General features: G+C 57.3%; 2 protein-coding genes across 5 annotated transcripts; both read left to right on the top strand.

Annotated features, from left to right (window-relative positions):
• The first annotated feature begins 1,044 nt into the window (after positions 1 to 1,044).
• On the top strand, positions 1,045 to 23,266 carry MLLT6 (MLLT6, PHD finger containing). Of its 4 annotated transcripts, none has more exons than XM_025995800.2 (20): positions 1,045 to 1,345; positions 2,544 to 2,623; positions 3,077 to 3,131; positions 3,374 to 3,483; positions 4,381 to 4,484; positions 4,714 to 4,807; positions 7,068 to 7,226; positions 7,927 to 8,025; positions 10,424 to 10,649; positions 11,157 to 11,771; positions 12,221 to 12,408; positions 12,662 to 12,770; positions 14,177 to 14,243; positions 14,451 to 14,596; positions 15,102 to 15,299; positions 15,404 to 15,492; positions 16,577 to 16,926; positions 17,372 to 17,462; positions 18,473 to 18,823; positions 19,388 to 23,266. In XM_025995800.2, the coding sequence occupies exons 1-20, from the start codon at positions 1,237 to 1,239 to the stop codon at positions 19,427 to 19,429; spliced, it is 3,282 nt and encodes a 1,093-aa protein (XP_025851585.1). In that variant the 5' UTR covers positions 1,045 to 1,236; the 3' UTR covers positions 19,430 to 23,266. The 4 variants fall into 4 exon arrangements, with proteins under 4 accessions (XP_025851585.1, XP_025851586.1, XP_025851584.1 ...); XM_025995801.2 differs by having other exon boundaries at positions 7,065 to 7,226; positions 10,424 to 10,562; XM_025995799.2 differs by having other exon boundaries at positions 7,065 to 7,226.
• A 388-nt stretch (positions 23,267 to 23,654) lies between these two features.
• CISD3 (CDGSH iron sulfur domain 3) lies at positions 23,655 to 26,652 on the top strand. Its single transcript, XM_072747355.1, has 4 exons — positions 23,655 to 23,800; positions 24,107 to 24,142; positions 24,643 to 24,762; positions 26,249 to 26,652. The coding sequence occupies exons 1-4, from the start codon at positions 23,762 to 23,764 to the stop codon at positions 26,426 to 26,428; spliced, it is 375 nt and encodes a 124-aa protein (XP_072603456.1). The 5' UTR covers positions 23,655 to 23,761; the 3' UTR covers positions 26,429 to 26,652.
• The last annotated feature ends 148 nt before the right edge of the window (positions 26,653 to 26,800 follow it).

Raw genomic sequence — 26,800 nt, 5'->3', positions numbered from 1 at the left:
GTTTATGTGAGGTGTTTGTGTGTGCGCCTAGAGGTCAAGTGTAACCTTGCTGTCTGCGGGCACTTCCGCAATCGTGGGACTCTAACTGGCGTGGGTCTGTAAGCGTGCCTGCGGGGCCGAACCTGGGGTTTGCGGCTCTGGGAGAGTCAAGTGGTGTGGCTGGATGAGGCTAGGAGTGAGTCTGTGGGTCTGGGGTGCCTCGGTGTGCCTCCGAGGGGTCCGAGATCCTGTGCGCGCGCGTCTGAGTCTGTAAGCTGGATGGGAAGCTCCCTGAGGGCAGGAATCCATACCTGTTTTGTACACTGCTCTATCCCAGCGGCTGCACATAGTAACCGTTCAATAAATATTTGTGTAATGAACAAACATCTGCATGTGAGTGTCTACCCTCCAGAGGGGCCTCCGAGGAAAGAGCCCACGAACGGCCACCCAAAGAGCCCCCCCTAGACGCGGAAAGGCGAGCGACCCACGTAGCTCCCGTTCGTTCCTGCGCCCCTTCCTCTGATCTCCACCTCTGAGTTTCCTTGGAGTTAAAGAGCAGAGACGAAGACCTGGGCTGAGGGGGATGGAGAATCGGGGAACTGGGGCCGAGATGGAAGGGCAAGGCGGAGGGAGAGCTCAGGAGCAACAACCAAGAGCCACCGAAAGAAAAAGAAAGAGAAAATACGCGCGGAGCGAGCGAGCGAAAAGCTCCCTACCAAGCCAGGCTTTGTTCCCTGAACCTAAGACTTTACCCGGCGGCGGGCGGCGGGCGGGCCGGGAGCGAGCGAGCGGAGGCGCGCGGCCATGGCTGCCGCGGCCGGGCAGGGGGGCCGGGGGGGCGGCGCGTGAGCGGGCGGCGCGGGGCGGGCGCGGGGCGGGCGGGCGCCCGCGATGTGCCACTCGGCGCCTCCCCCGCCGGGCCCGGGCTGTGCGGCGGCCGGGCGGCCCTGGTAGCTGGGCGCGCGGCGCGGAGGGGGCGAGCCCGGCGCGCGGGTCTCATTGTTGGGGGGGGGGGCCCGTCGGGGCATGAGGGCGAGAGCACGGCGGGGGGGGCGGCCAGACAGAGCGAGCGAGGAGGAGGAGGAGGAGGACGCCGAGGAGGAGGAAGGAGGAGGCAAAGAAAAGAAGCGGCGGCGGCGGAGGAGGAGGAGGAGGGAGCGAGGAGGCGCGCGGCCCCCCGCTCCCTCCCTCCCCCCCTGACCCCCGACCCCCGCCGGCCGGCCCCCCGCCCCAGCCCCGGAGGGAGCTCATGGGAGTATGAAGGAGATGGTAGGAGGCTGCTGCGTATGTTCGGACGAGAGGGGCTGGGCCGAGAACCCGCTGGTCTACTGTGATGGGCACGCGTGCAGCGTGGCTGTCCACCAAGGTACGGGGGTGGCCCGCGGGAGGCGGCGGGACCCCGGGGGCGGCGCGCGCGGGGAGCCCCGGGCCGCGCCCTCTGGAGACCTCCCGGGGCTCGGGCGCCCCTCCCCCACCCCACCTGAAGGGAAGGGAGGCGTCGGGGGGCTCCCCCCGCCCGGTCCTGGAGGACCGGGTCAGGCATTGTTTTCTTGCCTATTGTTCCAGTCCCGCGCCCCCCACCCCAAGTTGGGGGAGTTTGGGGACAGACTAGGGGGCAGTGAGTGCACTCTCCGCGCCCCACACCGCCAGTGTCGGGGCTGCTGGGGGAATGTTTACCTGCGAGGTGTCCCCTCCCGCCCGGTTATTTTGGTCCCGGCTCGGAGAGGGAGAGGTCAAGGGGGGGTCATCCCCCCCTCCCGCTTCCGGATACTGGGAGGAGCGGAATTGGGAAGGGAGGAGAGAAGGGTCCCAGGGGAGAGGGGACTCCTAAAATCCTCCGGGAAGAGCTGCGCATGGGAGAGAGGTTGTGCAGGGGGCCGGGAATGGAGAAGAGGGAGGTTTGGAGTTTACCCCAACAGCACATGGTTCGGGAGTTAACTCCTTGAGGAGTCTTGCCGAGGGCTCAGGCTGGCATCTCCCGCCTGTCTGGCACAGCCAGCTGCCCCCCCTCTTCCTGGGACAACCCTTAATGCTGTTGCTGTCCGGGCTTCCCAGCGCTCTCATATCGGTTACCTGCACTGCACCTGCGTTCGGCCTTGACTTTTGACCTGTACCTATTATAGTTAGAGGCTTAAGATGAAGTCCCTGGACCCCCTCCTTCCCCACCTCTTCCCTTACTGGCCCTTTAAGAAATGCCCCCCCCCCCCATAACAACAAAACGTGTTTGACTATAGTAAATGTTCTCCCTCTCTCGTTTTCTCTATTCCTGAGGATGAGGACTGTTCCCAGGCCGGAGTTGGGAAACAGGTCCAGAAAGAGCATGGGGTGGGGGTGAGAGGTCTTCTAGAAGTTTAAGGTCAAGGACTCAGACTTCTTAGAATGCTTGGTTGTGTGGTTGAAGTCTGGCCATGTGCTGTTAGGCCTTCTTTGTGGTCCTGTGTCTCATGAGCCACTCCAGATAAGGGAGCAGCCCCTCTCCCTTAAAGTCCTCTGCCCCCCGGTTGCTCTGGGAAAAGCCACTGCTGACAGATTTACTTGGTGATTCTTTCTCCCCCTCTTCCCAGCTTGCTATGGCATCGTCCAGGTGCCAACGGGACCCTGGTTCTGCCGGAAATGTGAATCTCAGGAGCGAGCAGCCAGGGTGGTGAGTTTGTTTGAGACTCCCTCCCTGCTCCTGTACACCTGAGCATCTCCTCCCAGTTCAACTAGAGGACTCAGAGGCTGAGGCTAGGGTGGGACTGTCACACAGGACTTCCTGTTTCCTGTCATCTATCACCAACCCATCTCTCCCTCAGCTTATCCTTCACTCTGCCTCACCTCTGGCACTGGGCCTTTTATTTTGTTTGTTAGTTGTGTGAACTTTTTGTTATGGAAAGTTGCCAACACATGCAGAAGCCGAAAGGGTACTATGATGAATCTCATGTCCCCATCACTCATGTCCTACAGTTATCACTCATGGCCAATCCTGTTTCTTCCATACCCCCATCCATTCCCCAAACAGCTTATTTCATCAAGGGGCCCTTTGAATGTGTTCAGGAAGGGCCCAGCTCAGCAGATCCCCCACCCCAAATCCCTGTGCCCCCCCTTGCATTGGCAGAGGTGTGAGCTGTGCCCACACAAAGACGGGGCATTGAAGAGGACTGATAATGGAGGTGAGGGGGGCCCTGAGCCCCAGAGCTCATCTGTGGAGGTCAGCAAAGCTCCCCGAGCAGGGTCTGGGAAGGCAGGAGTGGATGACATTGGGATGGGCAAGGTGGGGATGGAGACTGGGTTTCCCTTCCCTGGCTGGTACTGGATTCTGATGGGAAGGGTATGGTGGGGGGAGGGGGTTGTGCAGTTTGGGGTAGTGAGAGGCCAGGTCTCAGGCTCTGAGGCCAGCCTCCCACCGCCCCAGGCTGGGCCCATGTGGTGTGCGCCCTCTACATCCCAGAGGTACAGTTTGCCAACGTCCTCACCATGGAGCCCATCGTGCTGCAGTATGTGCCTCATGATCGCTTCAACAAGGTCAGTAGCCCTGCCCCATACCAGCCCTGCCCCATACCAGCCCTGCCCACACCACCCGTCCCAGCCATCCATCCTTGGGTCCCTCCAGCTCTCTCTTCATCCATGTAATCTGATTCTATGCAGCCAAAGGGGAACTGAGGAGGTGGCTAGGCCCCTTCCATCAACAGACATGCACTTGTACTCTGGAACTCATGGAAACTAGTACTGCCAAGGGATAGACTTCAGCGGGGGGTTTGCTTATTCATCCGCTGAACACGTTTTCCTGAATGCCTACTATGGGCCATACCTGGGCCAAGGCACCAGGCACACAGCGTTACATATCAAAACAGATGTGTTCTCCGTGTGGGAAGACTGTAGCTAGCAATAAGCAGGCAAATAAAATACATGCAGTTTGTGGTAAGTGGTATGAAAACAAGGTACTAAAATAAAGAACACCTCATGGGGGGCTTACGATAGATAAGTGGTCAAGGAAAGAGATATGTAGACTGAGGCCCACCTTGAGAGGATGGGGTTCCAGATTCGGGCAGAAGGAACCTAGATGAGCAAAGGCCCAGAGGTGGGGATAAGCTCACTGGAAGCAAAGCAACAGTCCCTGCCCTGACAGGGCTCACCATCCAGGGACTGCTATCCAATTCAGTAGCTACCAGCTACATGTGGCTATGTAAATTAATTTAAATAAAGTACAACTTAAAGTTCAATTCCTCAGTTGCGCTAGCCACATTTCAGGCGTTCAGTAGCCTGTGTGGTTTATGGCTACTATATTGGACAATTTCCATCATCACAGAAACTTCGATTAGATGGGACTGATGTGGGATCACGGGGAGAGGAGAGAGTTGAGAAGGCCAAGGGATCCCTCAGGTAGAAGGGAGGAGAGGACAATTGTACTGTGTCCCACAGACGTGCTACATCTGTGAGGAGCAGGGCCGGGAGAGCAAGGCGGCCTCGGGAGCCTGCATGACCTGTAACCGCCACGGATGTCGGCAAGCTTTCCATGTCACCTGGTGAGACCCCCTGCCTGTCCCACACCCCCTTCAGGGTTCTTGAGGATCCCTGGCCATCTGTACCGACCCCCTCCGAGGTTTGTCAGACAGCTATCTCTTTGGTGGTGATGGCAGTGGTTTCCGTGGATGGTCTTGGCCTCACCCTAGCTATGGTCCAGGGCGGGTGGGAAGAAAGGGGCTGGTCTGGTTTGTGGCCATTGCCCTTCTCAGAATGACCTCCTTTGGTTAGTGCCCAAATGGCAGGCCTGCTGTGTGAGGAGGAAGTGCTAGAGGTGGACAACGTCAAGTACTGTGGCTACTGCAAATACCACTTCAGCAAAATGGTGAGTCTTGTCTGCCAGGGTGTGAGCGGGTCAGTCAGCCATGCCTTAGAGGGTATGGGCTGTGGACCAGGCTGGTGCCTGGTGCTGGGAGACAGAGATGGAAGGAGCCCAGTCCCTGCCCTGAGGAGCTTTGCCACTGGATAAGGAATAGGCTGAAGTACAGCCCAAGGGAGGTGAATGAGGGCCAAAGCCAGCAGTCCATCCCAGGAGACAGAGCTCAGACACCTGCCTGTCAGAGTGTGGGAGAGTTTTTAAGGAATAAGCAGCATTGAAGCTGAGTGGAAGTGGAAGCAATAAGAGCCAACAGTTGTGGGAGTTTACTGTGCTCCAGCTTCTGAAACTCTTTACATGTGTTATTTTATGTGGTCTTCCCCACAACCCTAAGAACTAGGTGTACTGTATTTTCCATTTTATACAAATAAACTAAGAGCCACCGAGGTCATGTAACTTATTCCACCACAGCTGGCATGTGGTGTTCGGAACACACAATTTGCTTTGAAAGCTCCTCGAGGACCTGTCAAGCAAAGACAGGTGCTGGGACTGTCTAGGTGAAGGGACTGGCATGGGCCAGGTCCTGAGATGAAAAAGAGAATGTAGGAACAGAACAGGGGGCTTGGTGAGAATGAGGCAGGAGATGAGCAGAGTGCTCAGGCAGGGCCAGAGCAGGGCCAGCTTCAGCCCTAGGCTTCTGGGGCCCAAGGAGAGGCTGGCTGAGGGGTTCTGTTCCCTGGTTGTGGAGAGACCTGCATGCTCCAGAAACTGTGAGGTGTCCTAGAGAGGGAGGCTGCAGCCTGCCTGGGAATGCAGCTTGGACCTCACCCCCAGGCCACAGGCTTGTGAGCAGGAGGGTAACATGATCAGATTTGTTTTTTAGGAAGATTACCCTGGCAGCCAATGTGAAGCTGGATCCAAAGGGCTGAGGCTAGCGGCTGGGAGACAGCTGCGAGCAGGGAGGGGGGGGGGTGGCTGGAGGGATAAAGCTGGACTCTAGAACCATTTCTAGGTAGACAGGCCTACATGTGGGGGTGGCCGAGAAGGAGGATTTGAGGGTGGGACAGAGGAGTCAGGCTGTCAGTGCTTGAGCACCTGGGAATGCTATGAACGGGGTGTGGTGGGCTTCTGTAGGATTGGCACATGTCCTACACTGCCCTGGATAGTTCCAGTATGTGCCTGTCACCTTGGTGTAATTATTAATAGTTCCCCCTTTTGTTTTCAAAAGTGTCCTGGTTTGGATCATAAATTATATAGTCACCTTGGTTTCAGGGTTTGTTGACAACTTAGGACAAGGTAGAGAGCTTGGTGCAGCAGATAGGAGGTGCCAAGTGGGGATGTTCAGATTAGGTGGCTATCAGCCCCACAGGCAGGGTAGTGGCAGTCCCAAGGATAGAAGGCAAGGCTGGAATCCTCAGGTGCCCACCAGGGTACACTGGGTCAGGGTGTGAGGGGGACTGTGAAGGGGAGAGTCTAGTGCTTGGCAAGGTAGGAGCAGTACCCACCACTGGGGAGGAACTGGCTTGGAAAGGGCTTAGATTTGGCAATTAGTCCTTCGATTTGGCAATTGGGAGGTAGTGGGTGACCTGCTAGTGTGGGACATGTGAAACGGTCAGATAGGGGGAAGTCATCGGCAGTGAAGGGAAGGAGGGGGCAGGCCCTGGCTAGGAGAAGATGCAGAACGAGGATCATTTGGGTTTTTGCTGTTGTACATGTTTACTTCCCCCTTTTTAAGGGCATCAACTCCATTGGGACAGAAGGATCTGCTGTGTTTGATGGAGGGGGAGGGCCAGGATCAAGAAACAGAAGTCTGATGGCTGGAATGAAATTATCTGGAGGGGCGCATGGAGTGGAGTGCAGGGGGAGCAGGGATTGCCTGAGAGGGCCCCCACCTCACTTGTACCCCAGCGAAAGAGGCAGAACTGAACTGCTTGGGCTGCCTGACATGGGCCAAGAGGTGCCATGGAAAGATGTAGGTGGATAAGAAGAGACTTGTCCTACCTCCAGTGGTACATTGCTGGGGCCAAGATGCCTCTAGCTCTGCTGGGCCTCAGTTACTGAATCTGTGCATTAGATAAGCCAGCTGGGAAAGCTCTAGGATTTAAGGCTAGAGAATGCCTTCTGCTGAACGGAGCATCACTGAAGACACAAGGTCCTTTGAGTGACAAGCAGGGTGGGAGGGACTGGACCCCCAGGATCATTTCAGGAATCTTTTCCTAACCTAGTGAAAGGAGGATTTGGCTGTTCCTCTCTCTTCTTTCCCCAGAAGACATCCCGGCATACCAGTGGGGGAGGCGGAGGAGCAGGGGGAGGAGGAAGCACAGGGGGCGGTGGCAGTGGTTTTATTGCTGGCAGGAGAAGCCGGTCAGCCTCTCCATCCACCCAGCAAGAGAAGCACCCTTCTCACCATGAAAGAGGCCAGAAGAAGGTAAATGTCTTCTCTCTTTCCTTGTCCCCGCCCCCCCCCCACGCACACACACACGCACACGCACACATAAGCCTTTCAAGAAGCCACCACAAGGTGCCCAGGAGGTCTTGGGGCCTGCCCCCCCTTCCTCAGAGTCCACTAAGGGCCATCAGGGGCTGAGGAAGTGACACATGGGGTTATGGAGGGTAAGATGAGGGCCTGGCTTCTCTGGAGCTGTCTTTGTGGTTCCTTCGTGTCTTCCCTGTGACATGACCATGTTTCCAAAGCCCTCAACACTTGGCCATGCACGTTTGTAGACCCCTCCACAGTCTAGCCATGTGTCAGCCAGGTTGTCTCTGTCCCCTTGCACTGTACATCACAGCGTGCCTAGTTCCCATCTCAGTTACACACACAGCTCCATGTCCCAGGTGGGTACCCTTGCAGGTGTGTGCTCATGTGTGTGGTACTGTGTCTCTGGTGTGAAAATGGGACAGGCTATCTTTAATAAGCAGGGAAGATGAGGGGGAGGGGCCGTTGGCTCCCAAAGCAACCTGCCTGAGCCATTCTTGTCCAGCCTAAGTCTCCCAGTCTGTCCAGAAGGGGAGATGATGCCCACAAAGCCCATCCCCAAGAGAGGGCCGCTGCTCACATCAACATGCCATGTTGATCCTCAACCAGACAGTCTGCCACAACCCATATCTGGTTACTTCTCCCTCCCCAGAGTCGAAAGGACAAAGAACGCCTTAAACAGAAGCACAAGAAGCGGCCTGAGTCACCCCCCAGCATCCTCACCCCGCCTGTGGTCCCCACTGCTGACAAGGTATTGCTGCCCACACCAGTGTGGGGGGAGGGAGTGGCTGAGGTAGGGAGGGAGAGGCTCAGAGTGAGCCAGGGACTCTGGGCACCCCCCAGCAGCTTCAAGTTAATGCCAATATTCTCTACCCCACCCTTCTCCACCTCCTCATTCTACCCTATGCTCCTCAGCCCCACCAGTCACTGACCTACCAGGCTGGTTGGGGTGCAGTAGGGGTGTTGCCCTGCCTGCTGGCTGCCAGATGTTTACATCTGCCTCTGTCCAGACAGAGAGCCTCAGTACTGGCTCTTGTCTGCGGGTACTGTACTCAGGCTGATTCTACAAATTCTGGGACCCACTTCCCCAGAGATAGAGAGGACCTCTTGGCTCTCACCCCTCCCCCCATCAGGGCACTGCCCAAAGCCCATCTCCCAGCCAGAATCCCATGGTGGCAGGGGGCAGACCCATGGACAGTACCCTGAAACCCCCCACTCATCCCACCCTTCCCAGGCTTGGTATGTCAGGCCTGTCTCCAGAAATGGGCAACATCTGGAGGAGCAACCAGCAGGCCCTACCCGAGGCTAGGGAATCACTAATCCAAGCCAGAGCAGCCCCTTCCTTCCCCTCCTTCCAGCCCACACCCCCACACCTCACTATGGAAGGAGCACAGGGGCCTGGAGAAACCGCTTCTTCCTGTCACCATTACTACCCCGTTCACCTCCACCCGCCTTAGGAGGTTGGCAGAGCTCTGGGCATCTTAGTAGGAGGCTCAGGCATCAGGTTTCCAGGGTGATGTTATGGCAACTGTCCCAGTAACCCTGTCCCCACCTGCTTCCCAAGGCTCACCTGGAAAAGCTTGTCATTCATGCCCTCTGACCTTTCCCTGGGGCCTGCAGGCAGGTGGAAACAGGGCCAGAGATAATGGGAATTCCCAGTGGCCAGGTGTCCTCTTGGACCTCTGGGAGCCTTCTGCCCATCCCCCCTCTGCCCACCCCAGCATTTCAGCTACCCCGCCCCCTCGCCCCTCTCCTCCCTTGCTCAGAACCACATCTGGCTCCCTTCAGAACTCCAGCTGTTGAAAAGAACAAAGAGGAAGGCAGAGACAGGACTCCTCCCAGAGAAGGGCAGTGCAGGGTGGCTCTCCTCCCCCTGACCCATCCTTCCTCTAGCATTTGCTCTCTTACTGAATACCTGGTCTCCACCCGGAGGAAAAGCACCAACCCTGGCAGGAATACAAAGCCTTAACTCAGTTACTCACTCACTCACCACATGCCAGGGTCCCTTCTAGAACAGGAGGGTGGAAGGGGACTGTGGGGATTAGCTCTTTTACTCCTCAAAATAATCCAGTGAATTAGGTATTTTATTAATCCTAATAAATGAGAAGCCGGGGCACAGAGAGGGTAAGTAATTTACCTTAAAAGCACACAGCCAGCAAGTGGTGGAGTCAATGAGTACAGGCAGTCTGGCTTAAAGGCCCATGCTCTTGCCCACCACAGGACAATCTGCAGTATATTCATAGCAGCTACCAGCATCAGAGTTGTCAACATTACTGACCCCACACTATGTATGTATCTGGCTCTACGTTCCTCGTGACATTCCAAAGAGGCCTAGTTGGCCATGGAAGGACACTGCAGCTCAGCAAGGTTGAGAAGCTGCACAACAGAACAAAGCAGATGGCAGAGCCCACCAGGCTCACAGCCTGCTCTGCCTGACTCCAGGGCTCGTGCTCCTCCAGCCACTACCCTGCTGCCCTCTAGGGGGTTGCCAGAGGCCTCAGACATGGGACTGGATATTGCAGTACCGTGTGGCAACTGTTGGCATGGCTGATGTGAGGACACAGTGTTCAGGAACTAGAGGACAGAGTGACCGGGCCCACCTCAGGGATCTAGGTGGCCTTGTGGACTTCCAAGCTGGATTTGGAAGGATGAGAGGTTTCCCAGGCAGAAGCTTAGCACCGCAATCTCAGGTTGTCTAGGAAGCGCACAGAGTGACCAGGGGAGGAGGTGTTAGTCAGGTGGCTGCCCCCACCCAGGGAGGGGTGGTGACTGGCAGGCTTAAGGGCCGGGCCAGGGCAGCGGTTTCTCTCCGTGGCACTTGTCCCAGCCAGCACAAGTCCAGCCTTCTGCGACCCACTAAGCCTTTCTTAAATGGATGAGTGAACAGATGGGCACATCTGTATAGGCCCAGGGACTGTTTTCACTCTCTTTTGCCTCAGGTGGAGGATAGACAGATTCTCCTCTCCTGCCATCCACCTCCCTGATCTGCCCTCCCCACCTACAAGTCCTTCCCAAACCAAACTAGGGCTCTTCTGGTAGAGCCAGGGCCCTGTGTCCTCCTGCATTGGGGCCCTGCGTCCTCCTGCCCCTTGGCCAGATCCGGCGAGCCCAGGCAGCTGGCCTTGAGCCTTCCCCTCTCCTCCTCTCAGGTCCCCTCCTCAGCTTCTTCCTCCTCCCACCATGAGGCCAGCACTCAGGAGACCTCTGAGAGCAGCAGGGACTCCAAGGGGAAAAAGTCTTCCAGCCATAGCCTGAGTCACAAGGGGAAGAAACTGAGCAGTGGGAAAGGTGTGAGCAGTTTCACCTCCGCCTCCTCCTCCTCCTCTTCCTCCTCCTCCTCTTCCTCCTCCTCTGGGGGGCCCTTCCAGCCTGCAGGTGAGTGTGGGCATCATGGAAGAAGCTGGGGGCGGGACAGCCTTCGGCTCAGAGCTTCTCTAGCAAGGGCCTCTGCACACTGGTTTGCATCTCATTTGCTTCTTAAATTGGTTAAAGATGGGGGCTCCTCACCAAGTTACTCCTCTAAAATCCCTCCCCTCAGCCCCTCCCTCTCAGGCCCCATCCCTCTACTGCCATAGCTGTATTCATTATCCCCTGCACTTGGACCATGAGGTGCCATTTTTATACCAACACTAATGATCTCTCCAGTAATCTCTACAGTCCAGTGAGGTCAGTTGAGCAGGAGTTCTTCCCCTTTATTGCATGTGGGGAAGCTGGAGTGGGGTGGCAGAGGACACTCATCCCAAGACAGAGAGACAGTGCCAAAGCTGGGATAGGAACTTAGGCTTCCCCAACCCCCTGACCAGAGCTCTCTCCAGCTAGTGCCATTGGGAGTGGGGGGTAGGGGGGGGGGGGCGGCTGTAATGCAGTTTTCCCTCTGTGCAGTCTCGTCCCTGCAGAGCTCCCCTGACTTCTCGGCATTCCCCAAGCTGGAGCAGCCAGAGGAGGACAAGTACTCCAAGCCTGCAGCCCCCACCCCTTCAGCCCCCCCCTCTCCCTCAGCCCCTGAGCCCCCAAAAGCAGACCTCTTTGAGCAGAAGGTGGTCTTCTCTGGCTTTGGGCCCATCATGCGCTTCTCCACCACCACCTCCAGCTCGGGCCGGGCCCGGGCCCCGTCCCCTGGAGACTATAAGTCTCCCCACGTTTCGGGGTCTGGGGCCTCAGCAGGCACCCACAAGCGGATGCCCACACTGAGTGCCGCCCCTGCGCCTGCTGAGGAGACCCCTGAGACAGGCCTGAAGGAGAAGAAGCACAAAGCTAGCAAGAGGAGCCGACATGGACCGGGTCGTCCTAAGGGCAGCCGGAACAAGGAGGGGGCTGGGGGCGTCACCATTCCCTCCTTGCCCAGTGCCCAGCTGGCTGGCTTTACTGCCACTGCTGCCTCACCCTTCTCCGGAGGTTCCCTGGTCAGCTCTGGCCTGGGTGGTCTGGCCTCCCGCACCTTTGGGCCTTCAGGGAGCCTTCCCAGCCTGAGCCTGGAGTCCCCCCTGCTAGGGGCAGGTTAGTGACCCTTGGGCATCCAGGGCCCAGCCAGTCTAGTAAGGGAACAGAGGCATAAGCATGCAGTCAGAGGGCAATGTGATAGAAACTGCTCCAAAGCCAGAGATAAAGGATGGAAGAGCCAGTCACCTGTAAGACACTCCCCTATAGCCATTTTCTGCAGAGTTGTAGTGGGAGAGATTGGAGTCAACTGCCAATGGGACTTAACCTATTCAAAAACCCTGGAATCCCGCTGGTCTTGGCAGGGCAGTCTAATAAGCAGGCATGTCAAGCAGATGTCACATAGGCAAGAAGTGACATTTTTGCAGCAAGAGGGTCAGACTGATGTGTGTGGCCAGATCCAGGGGAGTATCCTCCCTGGGGAGGGGCTGCCCCAACCATCTGACTGAGGATGGGCCTGGGGGAGCAGTGACAGTAAGCTTCCCTCTGTGTCCTTCTTGTGCCTGTAGGCATCTACACCAGTAATAAGGACCCCATCTCCCATGGTGGCAGTGGCGGAATGCTGCGCGCTGTCTGCAGCACCCCTCTCTCCTCCAGCCTGCTGGGGCCCCCAGGGACCTCGGCCCTGCCCCGCCTCAGCCGCTCCCCATTCACCAGCACCCTCCCTTCCTCCTCTGCTTCTATCTCCACCACTCAGGTGAGGCCTTACCCCTGCACTCCTCCATCCCTGGGCAGGTGGGGGACAGGCTCCCCAGGATGCCAGCTCTCCAGGGGAGAGATTGAGAGATGGGGCTTGATGGCCACCAGAATGTCTCCCTCTCCTTGGTCCTCTCCTCCCCAGCACACCTGATCCCCCTCTCCCTCCCTACACACACACACATACATACACACACAGTTGTGCCCTAGATCCAAGAATAACCATGGGCTGGGCTATACCTCCTTTCCCTCAGGTGTTTTCTCTGGCTGGCTCTACCTTTAGCCTCCCTTCTACCCACATCTTTGGAACCCCCATGGGTGCCGTTAACCCCCTCCTCACCCAAGCTGAGAGCAGCCACACAGGTATGTGTTTCTGACTCCATTCCCCTGTCTTCCCAAGGACCTGAGGGGCACCCATCACTTGCATGTCACCCCAGAAGGATAGGAGGCCTTTCTGGCTGCCCCCTCCCTCTAGCCATTGCCTGCCCTGAAAAAAAAAATCACACACAACAAACCAGAGTATGCGTTCACGTTAAGAACAAAACCAAAACAAAACCGTGGACGGTGGGAGCAGGAGCAGGACCGGCCAGAATGTCTACTGCTCCATCCCACAGAAGAAAGAGGCTTAATGATTTGCTCGAAACAGTTGAACTAGAGAAAGGCAGAGCCAGAGCTCAAATTCTGGTCCTGACACCAAGCCCAGTTTTCTGGTCACTGCAGCATAGTTCCCAGCTGGCCTCTTATTCCCCGGGATGGGGCCTCCAGAGAGTCCACTAGCTTGGCAGCTGCGCTCCGGATATTTCGGAGTTAAGGGGGAAGATCGCAAGCGCCCCTCCCCCTCCCTGGAGAGTCCACCGAGCCCCAGAGAGCTCATTGGTGCTGAGACACCACCTGCCTGGCTAGGGGGCGGGGCTCACCTCCCGCCCGCCAGTTCAGGTAAACCTTCTTAAAGGGGCCGAATCCGATCCCAGAATTAATGGCCTGATAGCGCAGGGTGACTACGTTTTCCAAGACCAAAATTGGCATTCTGTGGCCCAGCAAAAGGTTTTGCACTCTAACCTGTGAGTTTATGATATGAAAAATTGCACAAGACTAATTAGAATAGTGGCAGTTATTAGGACTTGTTGCAGGACAGCTGACACTTCACATTTATTACCTTATTTTTAATCCTCCTAACAGTCATTTCAGAGAGAATAGGGTTGGTTTTTTTTTAAAGATTTTATTTACTCATGAGAGACACAGAGAAAGAGAGGCAGAGACACAGGCAGAGGGAGAAGCAGGCTCCATGCAGGGACCCGATGCAGGACTCGATCCCAGACTCTAGGATCCGCCCTGCTGAGCGGAAGGCAGACATTCAACTGCTGAGCCACCCAGGCGTCCCACTGAGATTAGTTTCCATTTCAAGGTCATGTAGGAAGTGTCAGGTCCAAGTTCAACCCAGGACTGTCTAGGCCCTGAATTTCTAGAACCCCGAATCCACCAGGAAAGAACTTGGGAGGTGGTTCTGAAAGAAGCTAGGCAGCGGCCCCCTCTCGGCCTAAAGAAAGGAAAAGAGACCATATTCATAACTGTGCCTCCCACGGGGCGAGGTCTCCAAGACCGGGCTCCCAGAGCCTTACGAGCTAGAACTGCCAGCCTGGGGTTGGGGGAGATCCTGGGGGCAAGGAGTCTACGGTAAAGTCCCAGATCCCTCACCCACTTCCCAGGCGGGGACCGTGAGGCCGATGCACCCCTCCCCCGCTGATCCCTGCTCCCCTTCTCCTTCCAAGAGCCAGACCTGGAGGACTGCAGCTTCCGGTGTCGGGGGACCTCCCCCCAGGAGAGTCTGTCTTCCATGTGAGGGAGGGGGCGGCGGCTTGGGGGAGGGGCTGGGAGCGGGGCTGGAGGGACACTAGGGGGAGGAGGGGACGGCTGCGGGGGTGCCAGGAGAGGGTGGGATCCGAGAAGGGGCGACTGGGACCCCTGAGGGGGGAGGGGGGAGGGAGGGAGACAGGAGTGGGGCCGTGAGGTTAGCCTGAGCCCGGTTCTCTCTTCTGACCCCAGGTCCCCCATCAGCAGCCTCCCCGCACTCTTTGACCAGACAGCGTCTGCACCCTGCGGGGGCAGCCAGTTAGACCCAGCGGCCCCCGGAACGACGAACATGGAGCAGCTGTTGGAGAAGCAGGGCGACGGCGAGGCCGGTGTCAACAGTGAGGAGGGGTGGAGCCGGGCGGGGAGACCTGCCCTAGGACCCCCAGGCTCGGTCACCTTTCTCTGCGAGGTCCCCAAACTTTTTTAAGGTTCCGCCCCTGGGCCCCGCTCCAGCCTTAACTGTGGGCTACCCCGAGCCTTACCTTTAACCTTCGCTAGGCCCGACTCCTGGACCCGCCACCTGTGCTCCCCGCCTTCGGCCCCCGCGGCCTCCTGGCCCTTACCTTACTCTGCTCCAACTTCCTCCCACCTCGACGCTCTCGGTCACACCTCGACCCCGAGCCTCAGGCCCCGCCTCTAGTCCTCACACCTCTGGCTCCCCCGGGTCCCGCCTCCCCGGAGCTCACCTGAGTCTCTTGCTGCCTGGCGCCTTCTCTTCTAGGTCTCAGACTGATATTCTCCGCCAGGCCCCGCCCTCCAGGCCCCGCCCCGGGCCTCTCGCCCCGCCTCCGCCCCGCCTCTCCCGGCCCGCGGGGCTCAGGCGCTCTCGCCCTCTCCTTGCAGTCGTGGAGATGCTGAAGGCGCTGCACGCGCTGCAGAAGGAAAACCAGCGGCTTCAGGAGCAGATCCTGAGCCTGACGGCCAAGAAGGAGCGGCTGCAGATTCTCAATGTGCAGCTGTCTGTGCCCTTCCCCGCCCTGCCTGCCGCCCTGCCTGCCACCAACGGCCCAGTCCCTGGGCCCTATGGCCTGCCTCCCCAAGGTAAGGAGACTCCCACCCGGTCCGGGAGTGGGAGCCTCTGCCGGGCGGCGCGACAAGGGCCCCGACTGCAGCCCTTGACCTCCTTTCCTACTCCCCTCCCTCAGCCGGCAGCAGCGATTCCTTAAGCACCAGCAAGAGCCCCCCAGGGAAGAACAGCCTTGGCCTGGACAACTCTCTGTCCACGTCTTCCGAGGTGGGCGCCGCGGGGGGAGGCAAAGAGGGGGTGAGGGGAGCAAGAGGAGAAGCGCCAGGCCTCCACGCTGCAGCTACTGGAGGCCTGGCAGTGAAGTGACTGGCTGAGCAATTGGTTGACCGATCCATTCCTTCCTTCCTTAAATGATAATTATAGGTGCCTACTTAATGCTGGGCACTGGCTCAACAATCAGTGAGCAAAACGGCCTGGGCCCTGCCTCTGAAGATAGACTAGCGATCCAAGAAAATAATCATTACAAACCAGGAAAAGTGCAAAAATGGGAATAATTTGAGGGCTGTGAGGCAGAATGGGGGTGGGATTCTTCTGGAGCTAGGAGGTGGGTAGGGAAGGCTTCTTTGAGACTATTTGGAAAGGGTTCATTACAGCAACTGGCACCAAATAATCCTCCTGTGCTTGGCGGTCAAGGTGGGGAGGAACAATCTATTGTTAGGTTGTGGTTACTAGTGAAGTCAAACAAATGGGGTGCTTGTGTACCTGAGCAACAATGATCATAGCAATAATGAATATTAATTGCACACTTGCCCTCTGAAATCATGTCCTATGCTGAGATTTTCAAAGCACTGTTTTTTAGACTTTATGGAATTGGTGTTACTATTGCCCCCACGTTATGAGTAAGACAGAGAAGCCAGTGAACTGTGGACACAGAATTTGAACCTGAGCCTTTCCCTCCAGCTGCCATTCTCCAGCCTGCAGTTACTTAGCCTGCCTAAGAATCAATGGCTTCACCCGTATATGGGAATAATTAGATAATTCAGGGCAAGCAGTGAACCCTGGGGCTGGGGTCTAGTTCACTAGATGTCCACCGCCAACCTCACTGTTCCCGATTAACAAGGATTGCAAGGGGCACTGGGCCCCCAGGATGTGATCTGTAAATATTTTTGAAGACTGTTGGGATCTTTAGCCTTTATCTCTGGGCCATGCCCCTTCCCCCTGGGTGGCTCTGCCTGGGTGAGGTGGGGGTGGCTGTGCTCTGTGAGAATGCTGGTGGGTGCTGGGCCGGGGGCCAGAAAGATCATGCTGGCCCCCTGCCCCTCTGACCCCTCCCTTCCCCCTCCCTCCCCAGGACCCACACTCAGGCTGCCCCAGCCGCAGCAGCTCGTCGCTGTCCTTCCACAGCACGCCCCCACCGCTGCCCTTGCTCCAGCAGAGCCCTGCTACTCTGCCCCTGGCCCTGCCTGGGGCCCCGGCCCCGCTCCCGCCCCAGCCACAGAACGGGCTGGGCCGGGCACCGGGGGCAGCGGGGCTGGGGGCCATGCCCATGGCTGAGGGGCTGTTGGGGGGGCTGGCGGGCAGCGGGGCCCTGCCCCTCAATGGGCTCCTGGGGGGGTTGAATGGGGCTGCCGCCCCCAACCCTGCGGGCTTGAGCCAGGCTGGCGGGGCCCCCACGCTGCAGCTGCCAGGTTGTCTTAACAGGTGAGGGAGAGCTCAGCCTGGGGAAGGGAATGGGGAGGCTGGTTTGGGGAGGGACTCCCCCCCAAACACCCATAGTCCCCACCCCCAAAAGGAAGAACATTCTTCAGTCTTACAGGGTATAGAATCTAGTCACTTCTTGGCCCCAAGTATTCCCTAGATGGTAGATGTGAGTGTCCTCTGGATGGTAGCTCTCCAGGGACAAAATCATCAGTTTCCTTCTTGCATCCCCAATCTTGATTTCCTGTCCGGAAAAATTCTTCTGTCCAACTTGTCTCCCTCCCAGTGGTCTCTGAGCTCATTCTGTTTCTCTGTAGTCCTTTAACACCGCACACCCCTGCCTTTCTCCACCTGGGTCTGAGGGAGTCTGGGAACTTGGAGGGCCTGGGTGGGAGAGGAGTGTCGCCCCGCCCCTTCCCATGGTCTGTGTTTTGTCCCCCTGCCTCAGCCTGACAGAGCAGCAGAGACATCTCCTGCAGCAGCAAGAGCAGCAGCTCCAGCAGCTCCAGCAGCTCCTGGCCTCCCCACAGCTGACCCCGGTAATGCCCTCCCTGCCCAGGCAGCTCCCGCGTTGCAGGGTGAAGGTGGGGGTTCACCGTGTCAGGGCTGGGCCAGGCTGGCACCGCAGGGATTGGGAGGGAAGGTGGAAGGAGGAGGGCAGCCTCAGGCTGGGCTCCTGTGGGGCATGTAGGGACAAAAGGGATAAGGGTTGCTTTCCGGCCCTGGGCATAGCAGAAGGGATGCTCTAGTGACCCTGCATCACATCCTAGGGGAAAGGTCTGTTGGGGGGTGAGTTCCCAGTGACGGAGCATTTCCAGTCCCAGTCCCAAGGATCTTCAGCGGGAGCTGCAGGGTCTGTGGCTGAGCAGGTGGTCACCCTCTCAACCAGAGCAGCCCCTTTTACATCTGTGTTGTATGTCGGGTTCTTCGAAGGTTTCCTTTGGAGAAAAGTTCTTTTTAAAAAGGAGGGAACTGAAAAACCAGAAAACAGAACCATTTTCCTATAAAGAAACATTAAAAACCCAAGAAACCAATTCAGCTGGTTACCTGTAGGGGCCAGAAGGGAACAGGGGTTGCAGCAAGATTCCTTAAAGGTAAACCTGGATATCGTTTTGGTTTTTAGAACACTGAAAACGCCTTGCCTACTCAAAGCAAAAATAAATCTTGAAAGAAACCAAACAAAAAGAGGAGGAGTGGAATACTATTGACCTAGTCTAGTTGTTTCTCAACTTGGGGTCATCCCACCCCTGGGGGCATTTGTGGTTGTCATAGCGACTGAGGAAACGCTCCAGCCAGGGGGTGGAGCCAGGGATGTCAAACATCCTCCAGCACTAGGCCTGTAATGCCTGTCTACCGACACTGATGGCAGCAACCACTTTCTTATCCAGATGGGGAAACTGAGGACCCGAGCAGGGAGTTAGAGACAGGACCTTGATTGTCCCCAGGTCTCCTTCCTCAGGGCTCCAGTGAGATGGGACGGGGCCTGGGCCAAGTAGGGCAAGCTGGCTCCAGGGACCACTGGCCCATGAGCATTCTGGCCCCTTTGCAGGAACACCAGACTGTTGTCTACCAGATGATCCAGCAGATCCAGCAGAAGCGGGAGCTGCAGCGGCTGCAGATGGCTGGGGGCTCCCAGCTGCCCATGGCCAGCCTGCTGGCGGGAAGCTCCACCCCGCTGCTGTCTGCGGGCACCCCTGGCCTGCTGCCTGCGGCCTCCGCCCCCCCACTGCTGCCTGCCGGGGCCCTGGTGGCTCCCTCGCTCGGCAACAACACGAGTCTCATGGCCGCGGCGGCAGCAGCCGCAGCAGTAGCAGCAGCAGGCGGACCTCCAGTCCTCACGGCCCAGACCAACCCCTTCCTCAGCCTGGCGGGGGCGGATGGCAGTGGCCCCAAAGGCGGGGTGAGTAGGGGGCACAGGACTGTCCTGTCTGCCTTCTCCGGGAGGGGCAGAGGTGGAGCATCAGAAGGAGGAAGGAAGTGACCCCCTAGGTCAGCCAGGCACCCTGCTGCAGGCCCCAGGGCCTCTGTTGATCTGCCAGAGAAAAACTGAGCACAGGCTAGTAGCAAAAGGACCAGTTGGAAAATGATGTTCCTCTGGAAGACCAATTAGAAAAGTCTGTTTGCTCTCTGAGTGGACCAATTAGAAAAAGATGATGCTCTGGGTGGGCCTTTCTCCAAAGGCTCCACCTCTCCCTCCTTCCTCTGAGGGCATATTGTCAGAGCCCAGGGTGCTGCCAGCCTTGGCAGGCACATGCCCGCTTAGATGGGTGCGCTTGTGCAGGGCAGCCTGCCCTCCCCCCTATGAACCACAGACACAGGCCTTAGCCAAGAGCCCAGGGCAGGGGCTTCAGCTGGGCTCCCTCACCGGACCCTACAAGAGCATCCTTCCCCTGGCAGCTATTCTCAACTGGGTGTTAGAACCAGACACCTCCTAAACCCCCAGCCTCCCTTCCTCTCTTTCCAGACCGCTGACAAAGGAACCTCAGCCAACCAGGAAAAAGGCTAAATCCACCCAGCCCCTCCTGATCCCCAGATGGAGGGGGCAGTTCTTGGCCTGAGGGTCCTAGCCTGGAGCAGGCACCTGCATCCAGACCCTGGAGAGCCCCAGCCCAGATCGTGTGCTGAGGCCTGGGGAGTGCAGGGTGCACCTGGTGCCGAGGACTGAGCCAGAGAAGGGTGCCCCTTCCACTGGGCCCCCCTCCCTCCGCACTGACCCCTTTGTGAGGGGCTCAGAGGGAGGACAGGCTCCCAGCCCACCTAGGAGCCCCCACTCTCAGTAATGCTTTGAGGTCCTCCAAGAGCAAAGTGGGCTATGGCATAAGTGGGGGGTTGGTTGGACCCTCCACAGAAAATGGATCAGCACTTGAGTGGGGAGAGGTAGGGGGACAGGCTTGGGCCTGTTCGTGCGCGGAAATCTCTTAGGAAAGAAGGGGTGGCCCTGCTTTACCTGCAGTTTCTTCCTAGCTTGGGCAGATGGCAGAAGAGATCCCTGGGACTGTGTCTCCCTGGTACCCCTCCCCCGCCCCCCCAACAAAGGTTACAAGCTGAGCTTGTAAAAGCCCACAGACTAGGGAGCTGAGGAAGGGGCAGCAGGGCCTCAGATTTAGCCAGAGCCTCCCCACCTGTCGTGAGCCCCCAGGTGACTGGCTGGGGGAGCACAGGGGGAGGAGGCTCAGCCCCCTGGGGCCCTGCCCCTTGTTTGCACTATTGGATTTAGGAGTGCGGAGGGTGGGAAGAAGGAGCTGCCTGACTCAGAGAGCGTGTGTGCCTGTGTGTCCGTGTGTGTGTGTGTGTGTGTGTATGTCTGTCTGTCTGTCTGTCTGTCTGACTGACTCCCCCTGGGCCTGGGGCCGCCGAGGGCAGGGATAGGAGCAGTGCTCAGATGAGGCAGTACCAGAAGGGGGCTCCCAACTTTTGTTTGCACCCTCCCCACCTCACCAACTTTGGTCCCTTTCTGGGGTGTGAATGGTTAACAAAAACCAGAACAGTACTCCACTATTGGAGAGTAATGGGGGCTGGGGGCTTTGAATCAGGGTAATATCCTGCCTTCCCTCCCCCAGACCCCACTTGGCCTCACTGCCCCCTTCAGAGCTCTCCTTCCCCCACTGATAGCTGGTCCTGCCTCACTGGCACAGGGGGAGTCCCAAGGATCTGGGGGATGGGGCAGGGGTGGGGGGTAAAGTGCCACGTCCTTCAGCGGAGAAAACCTCCTTCCCAGGATTAGCCAGCTTGCTTCCCGCACCCTACTCCCGCCCCGACCAACCGTGGGAGCCAGGAGCCTTCACTTGAGCTGACCTGACAGTCATCCTTTCCCCCACCAGCTATTTCCCCAGGGTGGAGGGGGCAGTTCTCACCTAAAAGAGCCCCCACCTGCTCAGAGCCTTTGGTGGCAAAGGCCGAGGGGCCAGTAGGGCAGCCAGGAGAGTGGTGGGGGGAAGCCTGTGTCTCTGTTTCAGTTGCACTGGGGTTGGAGCCGGGAGAAGGCGTTTCCAGCTTTCCCTGATGCTCATGTCTCGTCAGTCTTTGCATGTGTGGATTTTTTGTGTGTGTTTCTGTTTGGGTTTTTGTTATTGTTGGTTTTTTTTTTTAAATAAAGAAAAGAAGATGTGTATATTTTTGGCAACGACAGAAACGTAGTGCAGATATATTTTTGCCTGTGCTGCTCAACTGGTTTTTTTCTGATACTGAAAATAATATTAATATTCCTGTTGATAAGACTTTGTAAGATGTTAGGGAGCTGATAAAGGAGGGGGTGGGTGGGAATCCTTCAGAGGCAATTTCTTAGGCACTTGCAAGGGCTTGGGGGTGGGGGGAAGGCAGTTGTGATGACCTCAGAAATACTCACTTTTTATTAAGGCTAAATATCAATTAGAAAGAAACGATAGGATTCAGCATTTTATTCATCTTCATTATTAAGCTCTCTAATTCCCTGCCCCCAAACCACTGAAAAGAAAAATAACCTTAAGAGATTCTTAGAAGAGTTGCTCATTCACACTCACACCCACTAGGAGCTGAAGTCAACTTCTGTTCTGGATGCTGAGGGAAGCCAGTTCACTCCAAGGTTGCTGTGGCAGAGAGCGAGGGGTCCCTAGGATTTAGTGCACTGGAACCAAGACCTCCCCCTCCCTCCCAGCACCCGAGAGCCTGGGGTTCTCATCTCCAAGAGCCTGTTTTTTTCAGCTTTCCCCAGGCTGGGGTGCAGCAGCAGGTAGGTTAGGTTAGATTAGAAGGGACCCAGGCTGGGTATGAATCGCTGCTGTCCCTCTATTTCTGCCAGGGGGCAGGGCGTGAGAGAAGTAGTGCATTTCCTTCTTCAGAGGGAGCTTTATAATAGGAAAGTTCTGGAGATCTTCTGGATCCCAATGCAGGGGAATGGCTATTACTGACTGACCTCACCCTCCTTTCCCATCCCCTGTTCCTTTTTTTTCAAGGACGAATTCGGATGGGGAATGGGAAAAAATACAGATTTGTAGGTCTCTCTGCCTAGCAGAGAGAAAGGATGTGGTTTGCAGGACGGAAATGGAGTCTGAAAATGCATGAGAGGAGCTTCGTGTGTAAGCACGCTCAGCGTGGAGGTGTGAGGGGTGTGCATGCAGAACCCCTGTCTGGCTTTGAAGTCACGACTGGTGCATGAATATCAGAGCTGGAAGGGACTTATCTTTAGGGGTGGTTGGAAACCGGTTCCTTGCTTCACAGGTGATAGCTCCAAGCCTAGGAGGGGCAGGGGCTCGGGGCAGAGCCAGGACCAGCCCTCAGGACCCTGGCCTCCTGGTCCTGGGCTCTCTCGCCCCCCACTGCACCACCTCCATGTGGCTGTCTGTCTGTCCCTGTGTGTGTGGGGGGGGCTGGGCTTGGCCCTGGGGTGGGAGGGTGTCTATGTAGCACTGATAGTCTTAGCTCAGAGCTGATGGATCCTCTCCGTAGACAATGACACTTTAAAGATTGCTTTTTTTTTTTTTTTTTTTTTAAGTTTTTTCCTATTTGTGTGTGTCTTTCCCCTCAGGCTCCTGGGTCTCCCGCTGCCTCCTGGTGCTCTAACCTTGAGGCTGAGAGCTCCCCACCCATGCCTATACTGAGTTCCAGGGAAGGGCCTGGACGAGTGAGGGGATACAGAGCCAGGGGTGAGCTCTGAGAAAGGGTAACCTCCACATTTTCCTTTCATCCAAACTGGAAATGCAGACAACTTTTCAAAGGCACAGGCTCCCTTGGCCAACTTCCAGCATCTTCTTGGTGTGTGCAGTGGGCCAAAGTTAGGGGTAGGCAGCTTGCTCCCAATTGTCCTTTATCTCAATTTATTTTTCCCCGGGGAGAGGTGCCTAGAGGGATTAAGGTGACTTTGGTGGGGAATTTGAAGGAAGTGGGGCACAATACCCTGGCTCCCTCCAGTCACATCAATCCGGATTCAAAGTGTGTCTAGTTTCCAACCACTTTGACTTGATCTACTGAAAAGTTGGGGACTGAGGGGTGCCTTCATTGCCCTTTGTTCACTTCCTCCAGCCCAACTTGGGACTCAGGTGGCAGGACTGGAGACCCAAATCCTGACTCCCAGCCCTGTTCCCTCCTAGCCATCCCAGCCTGTCTCAATGTAGCAGACCCTTCCTAGGGGAGCAGGGAGGGGAAGCCAGAGTTTGCAAACCCAGGGGCTCCTTTTACATTCTTTCTAGAACCTCCTTTATATCCTCAGCCCAAAAGGCAATGCCCCCCTCCTTTCACTTCCAAGCCTGGAATTGTGCATAACCCGGATCTTGTATCTTTGTATAACGGATGTTATTTGTACGAAGGGCAGTTCGTAAACAGCACTTGTTCTTTTAATAAAAGAATGTTTTACAAAAAAAAAAAAAAATCCAAAGACCCCTGCTTTGTCTGGCTTTACTGAAGGGGAAGGGAGGGGAGTGCCAACTGTGGGAGCCTGGGGAGGGGCTGGGGCTGGTGGTCTGTCCTATTTCTAGAAGCACTCGTAATAGTTCACAGACCGGTAAGCGCAAGCCCCCCAGGTTCCTGATGAAGACTCCGATACCTGTGCCACCCACAAGGAGGGGCCAGGCGGGAATCCGCTCACAACGCGAGCCCCCGGGCGAGGACAGGGAGCCGCCGGCTCCCGGGAGGTCCCCGCCCACACGGGGCGGCGAGGCTCTGGGAGCAGCGGCCGGGACGGCCCCCCGCGCAGCCCTCCCCCTCCCCTCCCCGGGGCCGGCCGACCGCGCAGGCCCCGGCCCCCACCGCGCGGAGCCCCGGGGCGTCTTCCGGGCCGCGGCAGGCTGGGCCGGCCCGTTGGGCGGGAGCGGGAGGTGACCCGGGCGCGGGGCGGAGCCGGCGGGGCGCGGCGGCGGAGACCGGCATGAGTGGCGTGGGGGCGCCCGTGCGGCCTGCGGCCTGGGTGAGCACCTCGGCCCCGCGCCCCAGCCCCGTCCGTCCCCCGCTGAGCGTCCCCGAGTCCCGCCTCGCCCGCGGCCGTGCAGCCCTCCTCGCCGCGCCGGGGTGGATGCAGCCAGCACCTCCCAGCAACTCCACTTCCTGTCTGTGACCCTCTTTTTCTTACCCTCTGCTTTCTCCTACGCCCCGAATCCCTGGCGTCTCTTCCCTCCCAGATGACTTCCCTCTGAATTCCAACGCTTTCCACTGATTTTTTTTTTTCCCCTCTGCTTCCAAACCGCCTGGCTAGTCATGCCTGCATACCTTTCAGAGGCTGAGCCAGAGGCGCGACCTCTCCTCCTGGCTGGTAAGTACCCCTTTCCCCTTCCCTTCCCCCAAATCCCCCGGCCCAGAGACCCCCAAACGTAGAGACCAGAGAAGAAACGGTCAGCTCTGCTTCCCCACTCCAATCTCAGAATGCCCTGCCTCTATCCAGCTCCCTTCCCCGATGGCTCAGGGGAGGTAGAGTGACCAGGGGGCACAGGGCAGGGAGCCAGGCTTCCCCGCTGGGAATGGCAGTGCCTGACAAACACAGCCCCAGGCTGCCAGGATCCTGGACTCCCACCTGGGGAAAGCAGCTGGGCGCCCCAGAAACTAGAATGCCTGCATGGGATTGAAATCTCTTCCCTGTCTGGAGCTCAGGGTCCTGTCCTGGGGGAATGTCTTTGTGGAGTGGCATCAAATCAGCCTCCTGCAGAGGAAGCCTGCCATAAGCCAGAGCCACTGGGAACCTGGACAAGTCCATAGGCAGGAAGTTGCTTCCAGGACATGGGCTGACCCCAAGCCCTTCGTCTTCCCTTGCCACAGAGCCGATGGTTCCCTAAAACCCCAGCCAAGTCTGTGGTGGCCCTGAAAGCGCCCATCAAGGTGGAGTTGGTAGCTGGGAAAACCTACAGATGGTGTGTGTGTGGGCGCAGCAAGAAGCAGGTGAGAGACCCCTACCAGCCTCTCATTACCATAGGGCACTCCTGGTTGCCAGAGACCTTCCTCTTTTTCCCACACATACCTGAAGTACAGGGGAGGTTGGGGGCGAAAGCATGCCCTCAAGCCAATGCCACCCGCATCCCTGACCTCCCTTTTTTCTGTACCCACCATTTGAGATGAGGCCAGAGAGACAGAGAGACTCAGCCCCACAGCCAGGTGGCTGGAGCCCAGGGTTCTGGCCTCCTCTACCCGTGTGCCCCCCTTGGAGCCCCGGCCTGGACGCTGCTCTGAGCCCTGAGAAGCTGGGTTGTCTTTCTCCCTTCTTCTTTCCCTCCTTCTAGGAAGCATCTGAGCCAAAGGTTCCCAGGCCTTAAACCCCAGCATTGGAAGACTGCAGGCTCTCCGGTTCCAAGTGCCCCTCGCCTGCGTCTTCTCCCACAGACCCTCCCTTTCTCAGCTGACCTGGCTTCCCTAGTTGCCCAGCACTGCCTGCTCCCACCTCCCTCTCCCTCCCGCCCCAGGAGCCTTCTTTCCAGCAGGAACCTGACCCATACACTTGGCCTTCAGGGCCCCTTTCCTTCCTGAGCTGGGCTCTCAACTGTGTGCCTCTAAGTGGTGTGGGTGTGGTGTGGTGTCAGCGCCCTGGGTCCCAAGTCCTACTTTGCCACTGACATGACTTTGGAGCATGTCCTCACGAGGGGAGAGCAGTGCTGGGGGAACGCCAGCCACATGCCTGGCGCAGGCTGGCACTCTGCCTCCCTGCCTTTTGTCCTCTGGGACAGGTTGCTGTGTTTTATTTGTATACTTCCCTCAGGTCGCCTCCGCCCCTCCCCTCCCCTGACCTCAGGGTCCAGAGGCCTTGCTTGGCTCAGCTCTGCTGCTAACTAGCAAGTCAAGGCAGGCCTGTTTTCATTACCCTGTCTCTGCTTGAACAGCTTCTGGGAAGGATGGGGAATATATGCCTGCACCAGGCAACCGGTTCACCCTTCCTCCCTGTGACATCCACTCCCTATAACATGCCCACTTGTTTCCTGGGGCCAAACAAAAGCGATAGCCCAGTCTCAGAGCACTGTGATGCGTGCAGGCTCTCTCCCACGCAGAGGTCTTACCCTGAGAATATGTGGAAGGAAGTACATTTCATGAGCCACTGGAGACTCAGAGACATTTAAAAAAAAAAATCTATTCATGTAAACATTGCTGATACTGAAAGTCCCATTTCACCTTGAAAATTCTGCCCTTGTATCCTGGTCTTCTGGGTCCCCGAGATGAATGCTGTAGACTCCTTACTGAACACTCTCTGCTAGCAAAGTGTGTAAGAACCACTATTTATTTCTTTTACTTGGGACAGCTCTCCTCTCACTCTCACACTGCAGATGAGAGTAAACTAGGGGATCCAGGCAGTTTCCCTCAGGAGCCTGAGCCCTATTCTAGACCTGTCCTACCTCAGAAGGTGGGGTTGGGCCTCTAACTTCTCTCTTTCCCTCACCAGCCCTTCTGTGATGGCTCCCACTTCTTCCAACGCACTGGCCTCTCCCCACTCAAGTTCAAGGCCCAGGAGACCCGAGTAATGGCCCTCTGTACCTGCAAGGCCACCCAGAAGCCTCCGTACTGCGATGGTACCCACAGGAGTGAGCGGGTGCAGAAGGCAGAACTGGGCTCCCCACTCTGAGAGGCTGGCTGCTGCCCAGCCCCAGGCCTCTGACAGGTACCCCATTTGTGGGGAAGGAGATGGGAGTGCTGAGCCCAAGAAGGGACCACCCAGGGATCCCAGTACACACTGCTGGCTTGTGAAGTGCTTGCTCCCAATACCTGAGGAGTCTCGGGCAGCCAGGAACATGCCCCCAGTTTCATTGCCTGTCAGTGAAGATGGCATTAAACACTATGCCAACCCCAGCCTGGTGCTCTTGCGGTCATTGGTGTGAGGCACATGGTGTCCCACCACTCTGGATCTTAACCTGGGGTGGGGCACCTGACTGGCCACAGGGAGGGGGCAGTTCACATTCATTCCATATGGAGCCTCCCAAGGCTGGCTGAGCCCAGA

This window comes from Vulpes vulpes, chromosome 2 (genome assembly GCF_048418805.1).
Source record: "Vulpes vulpes isolate BD-2025 chromosome 2, VulVul3, whole genome shotgun sequence".
Lineage (NCBI taxonomy): Eukaryota > Metazoa > Chordata > Mammalia > Carnivora > Canidae > Vulpes > Vulpes vulpes.
Note: the sequence above shows the minus strand (reverse complement) of the source record. Positions and strands in the feature narration are given on the sequence as shown.

Bases quoted from the DNA above. Each gene is read 5' to 3' on its own strand.
- CISD3 (XM_072747355.1), top strand. From the start codon at position 23,762: ATGAGTGGCGTGGGGGCGCCCGTGCGGCCTGCGGCCTGG. The intron at 23,801-24,106 runs GTGAGCACCTCG...CATACCTTTCAG, and splicing joins CCGTGCGGCCTGCGGCCTGG to AGGCTGAGCCAGAGGCGCGA. The intron at 24,143-24,642 runs GTAAGTACCCCT...CCCTTGCCACAG, and splicing joins GCGACCTCTCCTCCTGGCTG to AGCCGATGGTTCCCTAAAAC.
- MLLT6 (XM_025995799.2), top strand. From the start codon at position 1,237: ATGAAGGAGATGGTAGGAGGCTGCTGCGTATGTTCGGACGAGAGGGGC. The intron at 2,624-3,076 runs GTGAGTTTGTTT...TTGCATTGGCAG, and splicing joins AGGAGCGAGCAGCCAGGGTG to AGGTGTGAGCTGTGCCCACA. The intron at 10,650-11,156 runs GTGAGTGTGGGC...CCCTCTGTGCAG, and splicing joins GGGGCCCTTCCAGCCTGCAG to TCTCGTCCCTGCAGAGCTCC.